This window comes from Lineus longissimus, chromosome 11, assembly GCF_910592395.1.
Source record: "Lineus longissimus chromosome 11, tnLinLong1.2, whole genome shotgun sequence".
Lineage (NCBI taxonomy): Eukaryota > Metazoa > Nemertea > Pilidiophora > Heteronemertea > Lineidae > Lineus > Lineus longissimus.
In genome coordinates, this window is record NC_088318.1 from 139,176 (window position 1) to 163,111 (window position 23,936).

Below are 23,936 nucleotides of genomic sequence, written 5' to 3' on the forward strand. Positions count from 1 at the left end.
TGCTTGACAACACTGAAAACTGATCTTGTTCAGTGAGCCCGGTCGATGCGACGAACTGCTTTAGAATTCTGCCGTGTTTGGCAAGCCGGAGATCACAAGCTATCAGCCAATCAGAGAGATTAATGACTCACACGTTCTGACGTATCGTAGTTGAGTGCACTGTTATTGGAACACCCGATACGACATATCAAACTTGTGCAGGCTAACTGTCGGCGTCATCCTACTGATAAGACACTTGATCGTAGTTTGACAAAGTAATGTCGTACGCCAGAAAATCACTGATGAGAAAACTCGACGATAAGTGAATGATATTGCTTGGGGTTATTCGAGAACATCTGATGTATATTGCGGTTTCTTCCCAAATCCAAAACAACTGTCTGCTCTGGCTCTGTGGCAAACTGTCGCCATCTCTTGGCATGCTAACGGACGAGGTGTTTGCGAGTATTTGATGCATGAACTGAAAGGAAATGTTTTAGTGACAGGAGGAACACCAATCTGTACCTGCACCTAAAAAGCCTTCACATATTCAGCAGGATGCTCTTACCCCTGCCAACCTTTATTCTCGAGGTGACCGAATATTCATTTATTGGAATCGATGTCTCATTATCTCAGTCGAATTTGACACACTCACGAAAATGCTCATGACCACTAGAGGTGGCCATTACACGACAATGCTCATGAGTATTACATGTAAGTGAATATTATACCATGTGGCTCGGATTTAATAAAACCGCCTCCATTTGTAATGCAATCAAAGGGTCTTTCCGAGAAATAAAACCGATCAGTAATTTCGACGTAACGAAGGCGCAATCATACTACAATCAAATGGGCTGGACTCAGTCAGCTCATGAATGGGTAATGTTGATCAGGGTTTCTCTCGATCTCGTCGAATGTGGGACTGTGCTGTAGTTGCATCGAGCATGTTACACGGCGCTCTGAATGCATATGCATTTACAGGCACTTACACAGGTTTAATGATGATATACCACATTAGGTAAGACAATCACGTGAACGCTGGCTTACACCTATTCGCTGAGGTGTTCCTCGGCTCCCTTTCCTCTAAACGACGAGTTATGCCTTGATATGGAGACAATCCATCATTCAATCAATATGCATATGTAGCCTTTATAAGTGAAATGAGACGATTTCCCGGCAGATCGCGTATACTGCGCGGTGCAGCTCATATACTTCAGCACATTTTCCTGTTTTAGGGAATTCCCGGACAAATTACGGATATTTTTCAGACTTTTCACCAAAAACCCGAGGAAGCCACGGAAATCCACACTTTCTGAGATTTCTGTGGTAACCAGGCCGATGATGCGTCACTCATGACAGCGGGTCTCACGGCGGATTGATGGGCTTCATATAGAACATGACTGACGCCTGCTTTTCCAGTATTCAGAACAAAAGTACAGAATGGTATTATAGGTTTTGCCTGGAGGTGTGCGGTTGGCATCCCCAGCTATTGTCTGATTCCATGGTTGTTAAGGCCTAGCGTCAGCATCATGATCAAGGACATCAGACAATCCATTTTTAACACAAGTGGTTGAATAATTAAACTGGCGTATTCAGATGATAATTGATGTTGTGTGGATCAAAACCACCAAGTGTCGATTGCTGGAGGTGTTACAAATGGGCACTTAACCCTTTCATTTCCATCCACCGGTTGCGATTGTTATTTCCTAAAATAGTGTCTTCAGTAGATACATTTTCATCTGATTAAGGAAAGCTCACATACATATCTTTAAAAAAAGCAAACTTTTTCATTCAGTAGCTTATAAATTTGCCACAAACTATCACCTGTTCCAGGTGTTATTCTCATATCCATACCACAGACAGAAGCAAATGGGAACTGTCATATTCTCCGAGGCTACTTAGTTCAACATTCCCCTCCAAGGAAACACATATTCTCTTCACTGGTGTTTATTTTGCATACCGGTGATGTAGATGTCACTGAATGTTACCGCTTTCGGTTTCAAACAACCAAGCCTCTTGAATATCGAAACAAACACTCGTAATCTCGTCTCCAGGATGATAGCAATTTCGACCCGCTTCAGACTGCGCATGAGGTTGTCGTATTTGGTGACGTCAGAGGTAACGTCCCCGATGGCGGTGATTAAGAAATTGAGCATCAAGATCACCATGACAATAACAAACGACATATGAGTGACGATGAAGGCAACTCGCCCGAACTCATTTTTTCCAATCGGGTCGTCGAGAACATCCAACAGAAGCTTAAAGGCATAGTACATGTTTTCGAAAATAGATCCGTCGACAAAGCTCAAGCAATACATCCTGGCAATCATGTTAAACGCCTTCACAAAGGAAAGGAAGAGGATAGTGTTTAAGATGATGAAGTTGACCAAGGTTGCGAGAGTAGCTTGGAAGCCCATCACGAGGTGGCCGATAGAGGGCAGCAGCTGTAAGAAGAACAGAAGCGACCATAGCACCATGACTCCTCCCACCAGATACAACACCATGACCAGGTTATCGAGGTGAATGTTCTCCATGATATCATCAGATATCCACTGGGTTCCTGCAGTCAGCGTTACCATGGCAAAATGATTTATCCGGAAAAACAAAGCGGATGTGACATATGCTCCTCTTTTGATTGGTCGATTGTATATGTCGTTTTGTTTACGTTTGATTACGAGAAGCACAAGCTCAGTGACGTCATTGATTATGGATCCATAGCAGTACAGCAGGATTAAAATATGAAGGGTTTCGCGCAACCAGATATGAGAGTAGAATTCACGCTGCCACGCTGGTATCAATCGAGAAGTCCTATTTTCTTCTCGACATTCACTTGCAGTAACTTCAGTGATTCCAACCATCATTTCGTCCTCGAAGAGGTAGACAACGACAAACAGAACATGGAGCGCTACCCACGCCATCAGATGGAACCAAACAGACGCAAACTTCCGGTTTATCCAATGCTTCATCAACGGCGTTTCGAAGAATGAATCTGACAGTTCCCCTAGATCGTTTCTGCGCATGTGCAAGAGGAATCTCAGTGGTGACTTCCGGTGGCGGTTGCTATCATCCCACGATTCATACTCCGCCAATTCGTATGTGACACGCTCGAAAGGCCCGATGTATTCATGCACCGTTTTGTATACACCTTCAGTGTCCACGATAGCCTGGACTAGGTGGAATATCCCCAGTCGTGAGGCGAGCTCCAGTGGACGTAAACCATCGCGGTCTTCACCATGGAGGAGTCTTGTGAGGCCACCCTTCTCCCTCAGCACTTCCTTGATGTGCCGATAGGTGGCGACTAACCCCTTTTCCTTCTCCTTACAACAGAATCCCGTCCAGCACAGTGCGTGAACAATATTATTTCCGTCAGCATCGGAGGTTTCAATGTCAGCTCCATGCGACATCAACAGATCGAACACATCGATACAGCCATGAATAGCTGCTACGAAGATAGGGAAGGAGCTCCTTAATTTGCCCCCGAACGGATCCAAGTTAGCCTCGCTCTCGATCGGGAAGATTTCGTCATTTAGTACAGACATTTTGTTTTCAAAGTTCTCGCCGAAGATACCATTCACTGCCTCGACATCATTTTCTCGTATAGCGATGTAATATTGACGACTTGTTTCACATTCTAAAACACTCTTTGATAGATCTAAGCTTGTCCGCGCCATTTTAGATTGTCCCTGGATTGAAGTGTCCCGTTGTCGATATTCCAAAGACTGGTCCGTCGTTTTCCACGAGCAGATTTGTGCGATTTGTCCAAAACTGAAGAGTGCGATGATAAATCGATTGGCCCTATCAGGACATGAATCTCGCTCCCACTGTATGCTGTTCTACACTGAACGGAACAAGCTACACCACCGGACTACCGAATGGTATCTGCATCCGATACTAAGTAACAGGAACATTGTAAAGGCTAAGTTTCGGAATGCTAGCAAGTTGGCAGCAGTTCGTAAGGTGAGGTTATAATGTAGGCCAAGAGCAGCTGGCCTTGATCCGTGCAGTGAACACCTGAGGAACGCATGTTATACTGACACAACTAAGATTCAAGGACGCCTGTGTAGCTACACTATCACTATACTTGTATATTACCATCAGCTAAACGAAGCAACCAATTTGCTTCTAAAATTGAGCTTAATACGATATTGATTGTATTACCTCTTTCGAAACAGCATGCTTTATAGTCATACGATTCGTTAGTTTTGTACACTCGAGGGTCATAACGAAGGTGTCAAGAACCTCAGTATATAAGTCAGCATCACCAGACACATGAGTCTGGATTCAATATTATTAGCAAGGATTTTTACTTGGGCTGACATCTTGCTGACAGAATTGATGCTCCACTCTTTCGTAAAGCTCAAGGTTTATTCCCTAGGATTATCGTAACGATAATCACAACTCCCAATATTTCACATGTGGTATAGCTCATGGAATCATAGATTGTTTCAAAGGTCAGATTTCACCGACTCGTAAGCTCATGGAATCATAGATTGTTTCAAAGGTCAGATTACACCGACTGACCAACAGAACCAGATAAGTTGTAAACTATCATTCTTCCTTCATTCTGGTGACGATACCATGGAGCATAAGCCTGTTTGAGATGGTATATTTCAAATCATTCCTCCCAATGAAATATTCATAGTATAAATTTGATCATACTTTAATGGACAAAGCAAGCATGTTCATCATATATGACAAATGTTTTATCACCGCAGTGGGGGAACACTGCGAACAGGAACCAGCAGATATTTTGTTACTGTTACTGGGTTGATGGCTGTTACTGGGCTGATGGCAGTACTGGGCTGATGGCTGTTACTGGGCTGATGGCTGTTACTGGGCTGATGGCTGTTACTGGGCTGATGGCTGTTACTGGGCTGATGGCTGTTACTGGGCTGATGGCTGTTACTGGGCTGATGGCTGTTACTGGGCTGATGGCAGTACTGGGCTGATGGCAGTACTGGGCTGATGGCAGTACTGGGCTGATGGCTGTTACTGGGCTGATGGCTGTAACTGGGCTGATGGCTGCTACTGGGGTGATGGCTGTTACTGGGCTGATGGCAGTACTGGGCTGATGGCTGTTACTGGGCTGATGGCTGTTACTGGGCTGATGGCTGTTACTGGGCTGATGGCAGTACTGGGCTGATGGCTGTTACTGGGCTGATGGCAGTACTGGGCTGATGGCAGTACTGGGCTGATGGCTGTTACTGGGCTGATGGCAGTACTGGGCTGATGGCTGTTACTGGGCTGATGGCAGTACTGGGCTGATGGCAGTACTGGGCTGATGGCAGTACTGGGCTAATGGCAGTACTGGGCTGATGGCAGTACTGGGCTGATGGCTGTTACTGGGCTGATGGCAGTACTGGGCTGATGGCAGTACTGGGCTAATGGCAGTACTGGGCTGATGGCTGTTACTGGGCTGATAGCTGTAACTGGGCTGATGGCTGTTACTGGGCTGATGGCAGTACTGGGCTGATGGCAGTACTGGGCTGATGGCTGCTACTGGGGTGATGGCTGTTACTGGGCTGATGGCAGTACTGGGCTGATGGCTGTTACTGGGTTGATGGCTGCTACTGGGCTGATGGCTGTTACTGGGCTGATGGCTGTTACTGGGCTGATGGCAGTTACTGGGCTGATGGCTGTTACTGGGCTGATGGCAGTACTGGGCTGATGGCAGTACTGGGCTGATGGCTGTTACTGGGCTGATGGCTGCTACTGGGCTGATGGCTGTTACTGGGCTGATGGCTGTTACTGGGCTGATGGCTGTTACTGGGCTGATGGCTGTTACTGGGCTGATGGCAGTACTGGGCTGATGGCAGTACTGGGCTGATGGCAGTACTGGGCTGATGGCTGTTACTGGGCTGATGGCTGTTACTGGGCTGATGGCAGTACTGGGCTGATGGCTGTTACTGGGCTGATGGCAGTACTGGGCTGATGGCTGTTACTGGGCTGATGGCAGTACTGGGCTGATGGCTGTTACTGGGCTGATGGCAGTACTGGGCTGATGGCAGTACTGGGCTGATGGCAGTACTGGGCTGATGGCTGTTACTGGGCTGATGGCAGTACTGGGCTGATGGCAGTACTGGGCTGATGGCAGTACTGGGCTGATGGCTGTTACTGGGCTGATGGCAGTACTGGGCTGATGGCTGTTACTGGGCTGATGGCAGTACTGGGCTGATGGCAGTACTGGGCTGATGGCAGTACTGGGCTGATGGCAGTACTGGGCTGATGGCTGTTACTGGGCTGATGGCAGTACTGGGCTGATGGCAGTACTGGGCTGATGGCTGTTACTGGGCTGATGGCAGTACTGGGCTGATGGCAGTACTGGGCTGATGGCAGTACTGGGCTGATGGCAGTACTGGGCTGATGGCAGTACTGGGCTGATGGCAGTACTGGGCTGATGGCAGTACTGGGCTGATGGCTGTACTAGGCTGATGGCAGTACTGGGCTGATGGCTCAGTATATCATTCAATATCAATAAACAAACAACGAGTATTCAACAAATCCGTCCATCGACTTTATACAAAACAGTACATGTATATGTACACATTTGTTATGAAATCACCCGCTACCTTTAAAAGCGGTTCTTCATAGCACATTCATTTATCTTACAAAATTATATCCTAATACTTTATACAACGTATTTGAGCACGACAGAATGAATAAGAAATATATAAGACATTAGCAGCCGAGTGGCGTACTGTGTAAATCCAATCTAAGCTCCCAATTGTACAATAGCGGGCTGCATAATTAAACAATGCGAGCCAAATTAGCATATCACTTGCATGACCGGCTCCCCTGTGCTTCTACACAAACTAAAGATTGTTGATCGTGCCGATAGCTTCTCTTTCTGGAAGCAACAATCGGCGTGATATTTCACTTGACTGGTCTCCATCTTGGATCCTCTTTTGTCACGTAGTACCATGGTACGTGGTACCGGATCTAAAATGGAACCAGTCAGGGTATTACATCTAATCTGTGACGATCATGGCCGGTGACTTTCTAGTTAAAGAGATGTATCATTGGTCATGCCACAGCACAACGTCGCACGAAGTGTAATGAGAAATGATAGACCAGTTATTCATAAATACAATGTACACGTACTGAAGTAATGAGTCTTTTGAAGGAGAAGCACATCGAAATAAGCACAGAAAATGAAAACATTGCAAGACAATACATCCGGTAGTGTAAGGACAGTACATTCATCTATGCAAGCTCGCATAGACTAATTCGGCAGCAAAAGCTGGGTTTTTAAACGTTAAAAAGTTTTCCAAAGTTTCAATGCATCAAATAACTTTACTTGTTAATACTGTAGAGACACCCTTCTCATTTCAACCCTCATGCTGCCATTTAAGGTGACGTCACACACCGTTTGCTCATACTAAACACAGGACTCAAGCGACGTGACGTAACCATAGTTATTGCCGTTAACTTCCGGTGTTTTTTCATCGTTTACTTCCGGTGTTTTGGGGGTGAAACTATTCCTATAAATAATCCCATTGACGATGTTCTCTGCCTCGGGGTCGAATAAACCGGGCTGAGATATCGCAGAGATGTTCTCCAGCTTCACGTTCGGGTCTAAACTGGCAGGTTCAGTGGCGACGGTGTCCGTCAAGTCGGCCTTTGACGCCGCGCGCGAACCCGACCTTGATCCGACGCCTTTGTTTGTTATGATATCAGTCCGTCCTTTCAGAGTATACTTCAGCACATTTCTCCGCTGGAACAAGGCGTAAGCAACAACAGATATCACTAAAACACAAATGCCAACACCAGCACAGATCAACACTTGTTGGTCTAAGGTCAGTTTGCCTTCCTGAACGTAATAGCATTGCTCTATCTGTTTATCAGTCAACTCTAACATCGTCTCGTTCTCGTTCTTGAGGGGCGTGGTGCACTTGAGACAGTTTGTGAATGGCCTCTTCTCAAGGTCAGTCAGCCTCGCTTTCGGGTCGACCTTGACCGAGCAGTTCTGACCATAGTTGGAATCACTTAGCCACTTCTTCAGCGGCTTAATAAAGCACGTACAGTGCCACGGATTGTCAGAGAATTCAACCAAATCGATTTTCTCAAACTGCTGCAGCGCTTTCTCGGAAATAGTCATGATACTGTTCTTTGAGAGGTCCAAGAAGCGGATGTTAATGCCAGAGAAAGCATTCAAGGAAAACCCATGCAGTTGAGTATTGGATAAGTCTAAGTAATCTAACACAGAAAGGCCAGAAAAAGTCTCAGCCCCGATGTATTTCAACGGGTTCCCATCCAACTGTATTTTTTGTATCACATTTATGGGCGAAAAGAAACTCGGTGGTATGTGGCTGATGCTGTTTTGACTAAGGATGATATGGCCAATGCTCGTGTTATGGAACGTATCTGGTTTTAACACAGATATGTTATTGCCTCCGAGCCCCAAAACACGTAGCTGTAATCTTTGAAATATGGCACTGTCTAAAGTATGTAGATCGTTATTATCAAGGTATATCTCATTCAAGTTTGTTAAATGCGAGAAAGACTGAGGCGATATCTCCGATATGTAGTTATTTTTTAACTCCAGTGAATGAACTCTCTGAATAAGTTTGATTAACTCAGGTGCGACCTGACTAATTCCACAGGAATTCATTCGGAGGACACGCAAGTACGGGTTTACCCCGTGGAAAGCAGCCGGAAGGTCGCTACCTACGTCATTTCCGCTTATGTCTAAAACGTCCACCATCGATAGATTCTGGAATAAGTATCTGTCTCTTAGGTTAGCCCCGTTGTCTTTTAAACTGAGCATCTGGATGAACGGGAAGGCGAACATGTCCCGATACACCCGCCCGATTTTGTTATTTGAAAGGTCTAAATATGCCAAATATTTCATGGTGGAAAATATCTGCTCATCTAAATATTCGATTTGGTTGTTGTGAAGGTCAACACGCAGCAGTTGGGTCAGTCTTTGAAATGCTTTCCTATGAATAAACTTGACTCCAGCATATACTATCGTTAGCTCCTCTAGTTTGACATAACGTGTAAATGAATTCTCAAGTATGTAATTAATGTTGATGTCATTACGTCCCTCGCCGTCTATGACTATGATCTGAGTCCCTGGTACATCTTGCGGAATGGAGGTCAGCGGGCCTCGTTTGCAGATCATCTTGGTCTGAATCTGTGTGGCTTCCGGTGTGCAGTCGCATTGTTGCGGACAGAAGGCGACGCACATACGGAAGAGCAGGACGGACGTGAGGAATGGGAAGAGGGAGGGCGGCCAACTGGTTCCGGTCATGCTCACTGGAAGCCTGAAACGAGAGAGAAAGGTGAAGGTCAATTTCAAGGTTTTTTTCTTGGCGAAAGTTTGCTGCAGAGGCACCTGAAAAGTTGTTAGTTGATGTTTAATAGAAAATGAAAGACCGTCTGAAATGTAAATAGCCGTTAGTCATAACATGATCATTCAGAGGCAAAGTGAAATACTGACATGACTGATATTACCACAGAAGCTGGTGTTGTAATTTTTCTTCGAAACGGAACCTTTGAACAGTCACTTTGAATGGAACTTGACGTCTTTCTCTTACGAACTCCCACACGGTACACACGGTTTATTTTATCCCTCGATCTTGTCTAAGCCTGTCGTTTTTTTGGTTGAAATATTTTGGCTCCAATTCAGGTAAATACACAAATCTGCAGTCATCATTGGAGTAGCAAATTGTTTGACTGTTTACATATCGTCAAACATCCGTCATATTACAAAGTCCCCGGTCTGTTTGCCATTTAGTCCATAATTATACATTCTTTTGTGCACAAACACCATGCAAAAAGACTTCATGATAAGTTGACATTATTAATGATGGCATTTATCTCCTTTACATGTAATGAAAATCACCGTGATTGGTCTAATTATTGTGACAAATGTCTCAACAGGAAAACATGTCACACCCTCCTTATTCCATATTGCCAGTGGAGGACACATGGAGCAAGAACGTACGAGAAGACTACTGAAAGATGAGAAGGTCATCACATTTTGTAATAAAGTGCATCGACGAGATTCGCGTTCCACAGAGGACAACACGAGCAGGAGTCTTGCCGATAGAGGGCGTGAAGCGATGACAAAGGAACGCTAAAGGACATTGACATGTTTTTCTGTGCTTCCCCTGTTGAAAAGTCATGGTCTCTCCATCTCCCTATTGTATGGAAACACTGAAATATGCGGAGCAGTCAAAGATGTTACACCGTATAAAAAAGTAACTTCGCTAAATTTGGTACTCAGTGGCATCTCGTGCCAATCAAGGGTGAACATTATCTTGCAATCCCGACTGGCTCGATCATGCTCTGAGGGACGACCTCACCACCCGATAGTTCAAGTTGTTCATATTGAAAGCGTTCATTCATGTTTCCCTTTCTCAGGGTAGACGGAGTTGCTGATGACTCTTCAGCTTCGCATGTTAAGTCATAAGAGATCACGCCCAGACTTGTGCACGTTTCTTTGGAAATTCCAATGTTTTACTGTCGCATTTGCTGTGACCAAATGAACTGTGTCAGGAACTTGTTATGTTCCAATAAGGACATTGTTAATGTTTGACACATCTTAACATTACATCACGAGCATACTACAATTACTCCAACATTACGAAGTTCATATGTTTCTGTACAAGTGTATACAGTGACTTCATGTGACGTAATCACCTGAACAGACCATAAAGGTATTGAGGCAAAAGAACACAAGTCCAAATGACCATGACAGCATTTGATTCAGTTGAGGTCAGCCACGAAAAATCATTGTTCTGTCCTCCATCATGGCTGATAGTGAAAACACTCTTTTGAGTGAGCGTTGCATGTTGAATGAGCTTTCATCGTGGTTGGACGTGTCCATAACTCTTGTCTATAAATTAACTTCATGATGCTTTTCGGAAATGCTATTTTACTATGACTGGTGATTCTCACACATACCATCGAGAAATAACCAATCAAATAAGTCATCATCACTCATTAATTGCCTATAGCTATGATGGGTCTGTAGAATTAGCGAAGTGACATGCTCATATTGGGCGCAAATTTCACCAATTATGGTTTGATATTGTGTGTGCTGTATAATGATGTTGTGCCTACCACCAATATCACCCATGCGCGCTGTTCGTGATGATATCATGAGGATGCCGCCGTGTAAGAAATCATCCCTTGGAAAAAGTATCCGGTCCTATTGTATTTTGAAGAATAATGGTAGACTATGATCGTCAATGACTTCAGAGATAAAAGCGCATAAAAGAATCATTCGTTCCCTTGAAATTCTAGGAAGAAGCTTTTTCTAGCCTTGATCATTCTCTCAGACGAAAGGCGACCAAGTTGTCTGCATCCATCCGAGTGTCCAGGAATTCGTGTGTTTGCGCAGCCTTTCACCAAGTGGTTCTTCATATTAACCTTGGGTCATTACTGCCTGTGCACACATCATGCAGATCCGATAGACCTGATGCCCGAGAGGTTGTGAGCACCGGTAATGCCCCACTCTGACAATGACACAAATAGAGAATTGACAAATCATATAATCATCATATAATGGCACAATTAGCTTGATAAGAGACTGCCACTTGCCGAATTATTTCGTATTTAATCAATATTTAAAAATCTACATCAAGCTTTTATATGCGGAGGGTAAATAAGTTTCATTTTGTTCTGTCCTAATTACTCATATTAACGATCTAATTATTATCAAGTTTCCTCCGTGCAGAAACGTTTATTCTTCCTTCTTTTATAAATTGGGCCATTGTATTTTTCTCAAAGCTGAACTGTTCAAAGTTGATGCCGAGTATTGCAGGTCGAATGCTTCACAAATACTTCCCAAGGGAGAAGTGACGGGAAGTCTCTACTTACTCGGATTCTGATTGGTTCATTTTACTAACTGCCTCGGTAAAACATGATTAGAGTCGTTTGATTGGTCTATATTTACTTTACACGAGAAGTCTGCCCAAGCTGTGTGTTTTTAAATCCTTTGTGAGTTGTACCGTACAATGGTAGCACTACTTGGACGAGGTTGAAGTCAAACCTTGAGGGCAAGGTTGAACGAGAGTAACCACTCGAAAGCTTCTTTTTTCAGAAACCAAATATTTTCGTAGTGGTGTTCTAGGTCGAGTGGTCCTCTGCATACATGTGTCCGGGTGATAATGCAAACTCGAGTGTCTCCAAATGGACATGATTGTGGTGTTATGTGACTTAGGATGAAGTGGTTACGCTATATGCAGACATACACTTTACACACCCGACTCGTCAGGCTATAATCTGTGCATGGAGTTCCAAGCTATTTATAACAGAACGGCAATCTAGAACCCGAATACTCCCAAATTTGTTTTCCACCCCGCGCCTCTCCACCACGATAGCTTGATGCAAACGCGGTCACAACAGGAGATTACTTGAGACCAATTAAGCTGAATGGCCACAACATCTTCCTAACGACCACACCATTTTGAATGAATGAGAAAATGTGAAAAGGTCTATCTAGGGATGGATGACACACGCATTCTCTAAAGATGAGCAAGGGATTGAAGGGCGCAAATTAGTTCCTGGAAGGGTCTCATCAGTAACCCCCTGTTACGAGAAGAAGGGACGCTGTGGTTATGGTATGAGTCACCACGAGGTGACCGCATTTAATGACCAATAATACCAGAGATTAATGAAAGCTTCGAATGTAATCCATTGTAAGGGACTTAAGTTATAAACCAATGCCATTGTCCGATAAAAAGGTAAATAATTCAATTCGATTTGTGATTAACAAGAGAGGCACGAGCCCTTTGGCCTCACCAGTGTTAAAGATACTATACATTGGTCACACGTTCTTGCTAAAGGGCCTGTACTGTTGACATGAGTCACCAGTCGTGTTTGAGGACGGTAGAGATAAGAAGGCAAACATTAATCAATTAATAAGTCAGTTTTCGATTCGAAGCAGGCCATTTGATTTCAAGAACAGACGACACACACTGTTCTTTGACACCAAGTTGTCATAAATATTGGTCCATGGAATTCCTGGCGAATGCCGCATCTTGCCAATGTACACATAACTAGCATCTACAAGCTTGACCTGATCAGACCGCGCGCCTGAAACATTGTTAGGTTCGACAACAAGATAGCCTGATATGTGACCTTTCACTTTCTGTAAGCCAAAAGTTTGAGTTATAAAGTTCAGAACTTGACTAATTGGATATGTTAGATCAGCGTGATACATTGATTCCCGCCAGTGTTCAGCGTACTTTAAGGCCTCTCACTAGTATCATGTTGTACGCCAAACCACGAGGCTCATTGCCGGTGGTCAATGTCTTCAATCATGTTAGTGCAAAACAGCTTATCTATCGTTAATTGCAACAGTTGATGTACCGATATGTAGTTATATATGGATGCAAATGAATACAGTTATCATCACGAATAAGACCTACCTCAGCATCTAGTTCAAAATCCTGTATTTATAAGTCACCAACATATCCAAACTGAAATGTTTGACTACGGCACAGCACGTAATCCAGCTCGTGTCATGAAGCGAGCAAAGCGACCATCCAGAGACAGGAGATAGGAGCGGATCGACCAAACCACGGGATTACTTTGGCCCATCGAGTCACTGAAATGAGACAGCGGTAAAGGGGCTATGCCTCCAACCTGGGTGGGTTACCAGAGTTACACTACAACAATGACTCACAATGACAACTTATGTAACCCTTCAGATGGCGGCCGGTGTGCGGTCTCGTGAGTCACCCTCGCGGGCGGGGTCGAGTCGAGGTGTCTTATCAAGTTTATCAAATGTATTGATTAGTTTCCTGTGCGTGCGTTCCTTGATATCACAATGTGTACCAGTTACTTGTTGCTGATGACTCCGTTTATATGCCTTGAACTAAATTTGACGCGGAGGCGTCCGCTATTTCGGATATTTTATAATTGATAAACTCCTCCGAGACTATCTTTCAAGTGACGATGTTTTTGCGTCTGTAATAAACATCTTAGTTGTGTCTTAGTTGCCACCACTTATCCATAAGTATTGGGAAAGATGTTGGTCGCTGATGATGGGAGGTTAGTCAATGTCACGTGGCAGTAGACTCTTGGATTGCATGTTGATATCGACGTACAACAAAGAGTGAGCGTATGTCAAGGCCATGAGCTGTTTACAAGTAAGAAAAATGCGAGTCTATTTAGTTATCCTGTCGAAAAACACAGGGCCTTCATTGCAAATCCATAGAGACAGATCGGGGACAGGGGCTGACTGCTTTCGATATGCAAGCCCTAGAGTACTGCAGCTATCAAATACTAGTTCCTGTAGGTAACAAGCCTTTTTTCGACAGGAAATATCACTTTCAGCCCAAGATAAATTTTAGACTCAGAACAATAATATTTGACTAGTAACATTTTTCTATCCTCAGCAATCCTCAGCAAAGCACTCGCAAGCAGGCGGCAGCAATACCCATCAACCCATAGGCGAATTTCCAACAAGAAACCGGAGATTTCACACTCATATTCACGTGCTCTGCGTTAGCATTTTTTTCATCAGCTCCAACCTGGCCATGTGAGTTATATTTGAGGAGTTAATGAAAATAGAACAGAACAGCTGGAGCAGGAAATGCATTGTCTTTACACTTGATGGAACTATTTCCCGTGCTTTAAAAAAAAGAAATGCATAGTTTATTGCATGGTCACTTTTCCTATGACTACTAACATGAAGCTACTCTGCTGACAGGCCAACCAAACCAGTAACTCCCACTGTATAGTCAGCAGACATGTCGATATGATGAAAATATCCCGGAAAGTACATTTATGCCGGTGTAGACAACAGCGGTGTTGAAATTTGTATTCAATGCGTATTTACAAAATTGAAAAATCTGAAATTCTCTGTCAAATTTCAAATTTGAGCGGATGGCGTCGGCTAGTTGTTTGCGTTGATCAGGAAGTTTGTTCAGTTATCTCAGGTGCTCAACCCATGAGTCAGTTTGGGTCAGTTAATGGCCCACTTCAGATCAGGTTTTAAATCAATAGTGTACTGTGAAGAACTATTTGGCTTCTGTACATATATACATATTATATGTATGAATGTGTACAGAAGGTATATGGTTTGATTACAACTGAATTGACGTGGTATAGCACAGAGCTCGATCTCGTGCATGCGTGTGTGTTGAGGCGTGAGTAGAGTGTTGAACGTGGAATTGAGGAGCTGCTAATTGAGTCAATCAGTTTCGTTGAACACTTGTGTTCCATAAGAGAAACCTACATGATCAACACAACAATATCTGGAGTAAATAACAATATTGATATATCAGCAATCGGCCAATATGGAAATATCCCTAATTGGTTGTATACAATAAGAGAGTGGCCCAGTTTCCAGGTCTTGCACAAGGAACCGGCGCTGGACCACATAGATTGTGTCTATCTTCACTTTCCGTTTGGTTCATTTGTCTGTGAATCTCTCGACTGATCAATTATGCTCCATGATTACGAGAAAGTGTTTCAACTGCGCAACAAGTAAAAAATCATTTTCTTTGCTTCATCTGTTTTCCACCATCTTTCTGACTCGTACCCCGTCGCCTAGATGCCATTACATCAACTTGAACATCAGTTAGTAGAGCTTTCAAGACCATCCTCCTTATCATAATACCATCTTTGGGGGAAGAAAACATTTACTGCAGTCATTGACATTTGTCTAATATTACTCCTCAGTCAGCACTAGTCCGCACTGTGAAATGTTCAATATTTACATCAACCTCCTACTCATGTATTCCTTCAGCAACACTGTATATATCAGAGTTGACTATCACCATCAGACGAGAGCTACACTTGACCATAGTCAATGATATGAACGGTTTGTTCAGTTTCAACTCTCCCACATCCCATGCCACCTGAGATAAGGACACCAATCATAAAAACCTTTTGAAATCTGTTGATAAATAGTCATTACAATAGTTTATCCAAATCATCTCAAATATTAGTGACCCAGTTGGTCTGTTTGAGGTATTTATGGTGCAGACGGCTTCATTACTGGGACTCTGTGTCAGCGCAAACTGTGCTCTTTCACATCGATAGGATTGTGACTGAGCCTGTTCTTAAAATAATGGTGATGATGACAACAGCTCATCCTGTCCCTGATGGGGACGACTTCACCGAACCGAAGTAAATATCGCCAAGACAAGCGGAGGACCAGGTATACAAAATGCATAAGCTCGAACGACAAAAGTTTCCCCAAAGGTATTTCCAAATGACCTTGACCTCGAAATCGTGGTAGCCATTTCGGAAACCAACACTCGAGAATGCTGGGTAGATCACTTGTCACACTTCCTGTGGCCATAGTTGGGTGCCGCATGAATCCCACCTACTTGACCCATGGAGAAGATGTAATCATGAATGGAGGTGATATGTGCCCAGTATCACAGAAACAATCTTCTTATTAATAATAGGTCGGTTGTTTTCGTTTTCCTTCTTCAAAGAACATATTGAAAGCAATAACTGCAAAACATTCTCTCTATGGGTAAATAAGGCAGTCTCCAATCCTAACCGTTGCCAAGTGATCGACTGGTCCAGCGGAGGTTTTGGCATGCAGCAAAAAAACACGACCTCTCTTTGGACCACGTATCCACCATACTTATAGGTATTCGGTCACATTATCGACACCAGATAGTGGTGTTTCATATGTGTTTTTGAAACGAAAGTTCACAAGTGAAGGTAGATGTGTATGAGCCATTTTGCCTGACAGCGCCAACAGCCAATCAACTGCATCGTATCAGACTGCTATCATAAATGGGCTCGACTTGTAGCTATGGTAAACTAGCCAAAATAAAAACACTGTCTACCGTATACCACTCAGCAGTTGTCGCCCTGAGCTCACCAATTCATCACCAGAAGGCTATTAAAAAGCGTGTTGTCCGAAGAACATTGATGATCATAATCTGGAAGATAAGTACGTGGCAATTTATTTAACTAACCTTTTAGCTAACCATACAAACAAATGTTGATGTCATTGCCGTTCTTGGTATTACCCCAATGATATGATATCTAAAAACATCCACACCGAGAACCAAGAAGTCATCAACATCTCGCGAGAGGAACCTTCTAACCTTCTGGTCGGTCATCAGCGCCGAGTGTTGCACTGAAGTTCGGGTTGGCCCTCTAGGCGATGGTGTGACCATGTGGTGTCTTTGAATAAGAGTTTTTTTAGATCGGCAAAATGGGCTAAGTTAAGCTAGACTGGTTAAGCAAGTGTAAATTCTTATTAGCACACTTCACTTGTAGAAGAAATCTATATTAAGATCTCTCAAAAGTTGCTTCCAGTTTGCACGATTTTAGCTGAAAGTCGACTCTTACCAACCAAACAGTCATGTCTGCGCAAAATGATCAATTTAGTTTATACAGGTGCAAGTAGAGAGCCATATGCCTAAAGGTAGGCCTACCGTTATGAATGTATTGACTCTATACAGCTATACATATTCAATGGTACTCCAAGCTGATATATAGATTGACTGAAACTTTAAATGTGGGTGTGACCTAAAAACATATCAAGACACGAACCGATAAGGTGTTTGTATTCCGGTCCAGTAGGCCTAAAGATCAGTTGGGGTATACCTATCAAGTCTGACAGTGCTTTGAAATCAGTTCTGTGTTTACGATAATTAATTTTCTTCCCAACTACTGTTAAATCAAAGTGCCCCTTCGGGCGTATTAATGGAGATTAAAACGTGGAACAAAAGACACATTATAGAATGAAACTTACTACTTAAAGAAGCTTACCTTTGTTACAAGCTAGTGTAATAGCTACCTGTAGAAGCAGCTTACCTTTGTTACAAGCTAGTGTAACAGCTACTTGAAGAAGCAGCTTACCTTTGTTACAAGCTAGTGTAACAGCTACTTGAAGAAGCAGCTTACCTTTGTTACAAGCTAGTGTAACAGCTACTTGAAGAAGCAGCTTACCTTTGTTACAAGCTAGTGTAACAGCTACTTGAAGAAGCAGCCTACCTTTGTTACAAGCTAGTGTAACAGCTACTTGAAGAAGCAGCTTACCTTTGTTACAAGCTAGTGTAACAGCTACTTGAAGAAGCAGCTTACCTTTGTTACAAGCTAGTGTAACAGCTACTTGAAGAAGCAGCCTACCTTTGTTACAAGCTAGTGTAACAGCTACTTGAAGAAGCTTACCTTTGTCACTAGCTAGAGTCACAGCTACTTGAAGAAGCTTACCTTTGTTACAAGCTAGAGAAACTGATTTTATATCCACATGTTATTCCATTGAGGCTTATGATATTCCGATTGTTATGTCTGCATAGCTATGATAGATAGAAGGGAAGTACAATCACATTGCTCATGCCGTTAACAAATTCCAAACAGTAGTTTCATTGACTTTCACCGGCATTGCTTCCATGGCGAATATCATAGACGTACTGACATATAGACGTACTGAGTAATATGTAAAGTGAACGAAATAGATGCTATTTCGCATCGTGAGCCAATGAATTTTGTTCAATCTCGAGGGTTCCGTGACGTCAAATATAAACCTCTATGAGTGTTTGGTAATTCCTGAAAGAAGCCAACCCCTTGTTAATCAGATAGACAACGTATTGTTTTGTTCCTGACGTCCAATCCTTTGTTTGACAAAGAGAAAGCGGTTATCCGTACGGCTCTTGCTTGATGAATGAGCCAAGCGGCAGCTACTGTTGTCGCTAAAGCAGACGACAGCGCTATTCCAAATGTTTCAGCTGTGCATAAACTGCCGATGCTTATTGGTAGATCCTTCTCCGAAATGATACTGCAGGAGACCAATGAATAATATGTAATGCCTCTTATATCGTAATGTTGATGCCGCGAAGAGGTACCTCCGAGTGCGGAATCACAACTGTCCCACAGCTCTCTCCGCAGGAACTGTACAAACCGCACAGGAAAATTGAAAACTGGGTCATGCTAGAGGGATCGGTCATGCAGCACGACCGGGTCCGAGATCGACCACAAAGATAGATTCCCTTTATAGATAACCAATAATATTCATGATAAATGACATATATAATGATGTAAGCAAAATCAAGCTGACTTGCAAGAGTCCAGTTCCACGAATAGACATGTTTTAAAGGCCCATTCGATATCTTAACGTAAATCACACCAGAGTGACGAGCTCTGTCAGGTGTTGGAGGTGTCTCGCTTGAAGTCACCAGTAAAGGTGGATTCCAGGGCATTGGCGTCTCACGATATATCATCATATGGGTGTAAAGCCGGTCCTATAGTAGGCACGTAGGCTTACATTTTAATTTTCTTAATATTTTTTGTGTGATATTGTACTACGGTTGTTCATTGATGAATTGTTCAATACTAAGCATATGAGAAAGCGCGTTGTTTGTATGTATGGTATTTCTCTTTGACCCAGTTAAGATGATCGTCAAGTTAGTAGGAGAAGTATTATTTCCGATATGCTGGCGTTTATGACCGTTATTCTGATGGAAAAAATGTATGCGCTCACGGTCTATCTGGGTGTTATACTTAACTGGCACACTTATACGGATGTGATGTCTAATCTGCTATTGGATTACTCGTGGTGAGGGTTTGGGTCGAAGATGTAAACTAGAGTCGTTCACACGGGACCAAACAGATCGAGCTCGATCCGGATCGGTGGTCCACATTGGTCTGCCGTGTAAACGTGCGCCAGTGTGATCTGATCTGGCCCTGTTTGGTCCTGTGTAAACAGTCCTACCATGATCACGCTCGACTCCCACGTGACAGATGATCTCGATGAGATGGAAGAAGTTCACTGACTTCATTACCTCACCCGGCCATTCGAATAATCAGTCCAACTCTATGAGGCCCAAAGGAATGTTTTCTGACTGGATTGCCATTTAGTACCAACAACTGGTGCTGAGGCTGGTAATGCAGTAAGATCATTAGGGCGAGAGCCAGCAACAAGCGCAGATTTGTTAACTGTATCGTGGAGAAGGTCGAAGGGATCTTGACTAAACAGTGGAGACATTAAAACTATTCGAGTCAGGTGAAAACAATGATTCTTATTTCCAAGCCTGCAGAACCAGCCTGAGCTTTCTAGCAAGGAAACCTTCTCAGTTCAAAGCCAAGACTCCTGGTCTACCGCACACCAGCACGCTTCCTTTGAATTTCGACGGAGGGAACCGATATTTCTCTTATGTGGTGAAGCAGGAAGAGCACTTCCTTTCTACTCTTATAACCCACGGTGGCCCTTTTAAGGAATTTTAGAAGGAATCTTCTGACGAATCGTTTATCATTAATACATCTCCAAGTACGATCCCGGGTCCAATCAATACTTGAACGTGAAGGGACATATTTCACCCGTCTTGATGACCAACACTTCAAAGCCTGACTCCAGAACCGGAACCAACGCGGTTACGATCCGATACCGTCATCATCGCTTTGTCAGGATGATTATTTATATATCGCCACAATATCAATTGGTCATGATAATGAGAGGTTATGATAGGTCTGAAGTGGACCCCGTGTGAGGTCCGGGGGTCGAGGGTCAGGCGCATAGCTCCACACGACACAATACCTTCAAAGACGAGGTGGGGACACTTTGGGAATGAAACGTTTTGTTGTCTGGGTGTGAGGGCGATGAAATAGGGTTGAGTGAGTGCAATTTGACGTTTGCTGGTTCTTGCTTTTCAAAGGCACCACTTCTTGATGGCAAAGGACTAGTCTAGCCTCTGGTAGCTATGCATGCCGATACCCGTCGTTGTGCATGTTTCTTGTGCATTGCCATGTGTGCACGATACATGCGGACGTTTTCGATAGAATCAGCTGAACAACAGATACCAATTTTCAATTCGATTCCGTTAAGTGTTGATTTTAGGGCACGGCAATTATAGTAATCGGAATTGAAAATTTACTAATAATTTTTAGTGACGAAGTGGTCTGTGAGGTCATTGACAACTGGATCTCCATGTTGTCATCAGTGTTGCAACGCATTTTCTATTAAATATGCAAACAGCGAAGCGGATGATGACTTTACTAATTGTGGTGTCCATCACAATTGGTGCCAAAATTATTTTGATAGCGTGTAATTTAGTTAAATTGTCGGTGCAATAGTAGATGGTAATCATGAGATAAATGTTAACTCACTTTTTGTTGACCCTTACGGATGATGACTGAATGGTTCCGAAATCCGAACTGATTAATTTACAGAAAGGATCAGATGATGGACCAAGTTCAGAGCGAATTAATGTGCATTTCGTGTCATGAATATGAATTTCAAGTTTGTAGGTATTTTAATAGACATGCAGCTGCCGGAACATGTAGAAGTTTGGTTACAGCTCGGCAAAGCTTTTCAGGAAAATCCTGTCGCCTCATATTCCCAATGAACGGTCTCTTATAAACTTGCCGTTAAGTTCATCTTGGAGCTGAGCTATTCCCTTCAAAGAATGGTTTACTTTGCATGTATCTTTGTGTAGAATCGTTGATATTTAGTGACAATGCGACCTTGATATCGCTCCACACTCGACACAGCTGTGAAGTTCTGCCCACACAATATTTCTATAGTTTGAAATCCAAATTGCCACGTCTGGCCATCATCGCCGGAATAGCCGTGATCGTATAGTGGTTAGTACATTGCGTTGTGGCCGCAATAACCCAGGTTCGAATCCTGGTCACGGCATCATTTTACTCATTGTTATTTTTTAACCTTTATTTTATTTCTGACGTGTGCTGGTAGAAAGGATTAGAATTGGATGTTGTACTGTTTCCACGATGAGGAACATGGGATTAGTAATAAATCTGCTGTCCTGCAAATAAACTGGATGATACCCAAAAGCAACAATATGATTATCTCTCATTCCCTGAAGTGTTCTCTTCTCCTTCTTATCTCAGGTTCTTCATCTCTCAAGGAACATAAGTCCACGACACGTTCCCTCCATCACATTTTATGCTCGAACCTGTGATTGGGGTGGGCTGGTGTGTTGATTCGCCACGACCCAGTTCGTCTTGTCTTGATGGCGTAGATGCTATAAGGCTAGCTTATAGATTCGTCTATTACAACAGATAGTGGCCATCATTTATTCAGCGAGGGTTGGCATTTGTGAACTAGTTTTAAAACGCCAATACGTTTTTTAAAAATCTTGCATCCGGTTTTCTTTAGCGTCCACCTGCAGTAACCCATCTCAAAGAGAACAGTTCTGGCTCATGTGGGTAACGGGATCCCAAGCTAAAGAAACTCGGGGAAATGAACCCACCTTCTTCCAGTTTCTGTCGGATGAAGTTTCAAGTAAAGAAGCTACAGACGTTGTCGAAACGGACTGTGCATTTGACCATTCCCTCTCTGTCAAGAACAGGGAGCAGGGGTACTGAAAACTTGATGAAGTTAAGAATACCCAATGGTTTGGTGATTCTTGAAAAAGGAACGGTTTGCCATGTGAATAATTATACATCTCCTAACGATCAGTGCAATTAAATTGACTCTTGGGTCATCAATATCATTATAAAGTATTCAGAATATAATAAGGTAGTAAAATTATGGACAAAATACGCCATGCATCTTGTAACGTACGTGCATCAGTTTAGTAAAGTGTTCACCGAGAGTCGTGGCAATTTCTCACGGTTGTTGAAGGCGAAAGTAAAATTTCAGATGAGCCATCTCACATCATCTTTGAAGCAATTGTTCTAATATATGGTTTCGTTTCTTAACACAAAACAACCACTCACCTGTTATTCAAGTGTAGTATTCCGACTCGTAATCCATGGCGGAACTGAAACTTGTCCAGAGATTACCAAAATACTGCATCAAGTAAGTAAACTCGTGTATTCCTTCGCCTCTCCTAAGTTAATGGCTCGCCACCACCGCGGGTGTGAACGCATCAATACCCAGACTCCACACTGAGAAATGAAACTTGATGTCCGTTAGGAAATTCATACTTACTGAAAAGTTCGATTCGGAATGCACCGAGTTCAAAACTCTAATTACCAAAAGCCAATTAGTGCCTAAAGGTAATGCGTAAAAAAGGTAGCTGTCTCGTCTGCCAGCACTGAAACTGTAGTTTGAATGTACTTATCATGTCCCGTCGACAACAATCAGCGAAATGAGTTTTTTATGATTTCACCAAGTATGGATTCGATATGAAGTTATTAGACCGTTTTTAGTTGATTTGCGTTGTTTCAATGCGGAGCACCGATCTGAACGCACTAACGCCGTCAGTGGACTGATGGGAAACCCTATCCGGTTCTGATTCTGAACCAGTTGCATTGAGCCAGCTAGGGGAGACGGCGGCTCTAGAGTGTCAGAGATAGACAAAGAGAGCGAGCAAGGGGAGACGGCGACTCTAGAGTGTCAGAGATAGACAAAGAGAGCGAGCAAGGGGAGACGGCGGCTCTAGAGTGTCAGCGATAGACAAAGAGAGCGAGCAAGGGGAGACGGCGACTCTAGAGTGTCAGAGATAGACAAAGAGAGCGAGCAAGGGGCGGCTCTAGAGTGTCAGAGATAGACAAAGAGAGCGAGCAAGGGGAGACGGCGGCTCTAGAGTGTCAGAGATAGACAAAGAGAAGCATTTACACCAGTTCCCTGGATTTGACATGAGATTAGAAGCATTTGAAAAATATGATAACTCAGCGCCGATAGAGATTAGAATCTTAGCCAGCTTCCTTCAGCGAGTGACGTTACTGGTGAAGCATGGATCATCTACTATGAGTCAGAAAGCGATGTATCTAATACATTGCAAAACTCTCTCTTATGTCTCTTTTGGGATCTGATATTTGATGTTCAAGTTGTGAAATGTAGTTTATTTTAAGTGGAGAGGCTTGGCTGTAATGAATCAGCCATGTGAGTTTTGTGAGATCAACAAGTAGATGGAATCAGAAAGGCGTTTATGGCTCTTGCCGGGAGCTGTTCTCCCAGTCATCTTGTCTTTCCTAAGTCAGGTGGCATCAATAGTCGGCAATTACCTACAAGTGATAATCCTCGGGATAGGACTGCCTTTGGACCTTCGAGTCAGGACTCTCGCTGTGACCTGTGAAATTTTTTTTTATTGCCGAAGAACTAAGTAATAAGTAAACTAGTG

General features: G+C 43.3%; 2 protein-coding genes and 1 non-coding gene across 6 annotated transcripts; 1 reads left to right on the forward strand and 2 right to left on the reverse strand.

The window, feature by feature from the left end:
* Nucleotides 1–302: 302 nt before the first annotated feature.
* On the reverse strand, nucleotides 303–3,854 carry LOC135496196 (transient receptor potential cation channel subfamily V member 5-like). Its single transcript, XM_064785372.1, has 2 exons — nucleotides 966–3,854; nucleotides 303–457 (listed from the first exon to the last, which is right to left on the reverse strand). Exon 1 carries the CDS (start codon nucleotides 3,645–3,647, stop codon nucleotides 1,914–1,916), a length of 1,734 nt encoding a protein of 577 aa, XP_064641442.1. The 5' UTR covers nucleotides 3,648–3,854; the 3' UTR covers nucleotides 303–457; nucleotides 966–1,913.
* Nucleotides 3,855–6,493: 2,639 nt separating this feature from the next.
* LOC135496066 (insulin-like growth factor-binding protein complex acid labile subunit) lies at nucleotides 6,494–22,693 on the reverse strand. Of its 4 annotated transcripts, none has more exons than XM_064785184.1 (2): nucleotides 22,588–22,693; nucleotides 6,494–9,242 (listed from the first exon to the last, which is right to left on the reverse strand). In XM_064785184.1, exon 2 carries the CDS (start codon nucleotides 9,227–9,229, stop codon nucleotides 7,355–7,357), a length of 1,875 nt encoding a protein of 624 aa, XP_064641254.1. In that variant the 5' UTR covers nucleotides 9,230–9,242; nucleotides 22,588–22,693; the 3' UTR covers nucleotides 6,494–7,354. The 4 variants fall into 4 exon arrangements, with proteins under 4 accessions (XP_064641254.1, XP_064641252.1, XP_064641253.1 ...); XM_064785182.1 differs by lacking the exon at nucleotides 22,588–22,693 and adding an exon at nucleotides 18,124–19,024; XM_064785183.1 differs by lacking the exon at nucleotides 22,588–22,693 and adding an exon at nucleotides 17,680–17,695.
* Trnah-gug (transfer RNA histidin (anticodon GUG)) lies at nucleotides 21,473–21,544 on the forward strand. The gene has a single exon. It is a non-coding gene; the product is annotated as a tRNA-His (tRNA).
* Nucleotides 22,694–23,936: the final 1,243 nt, after the last annotated feature.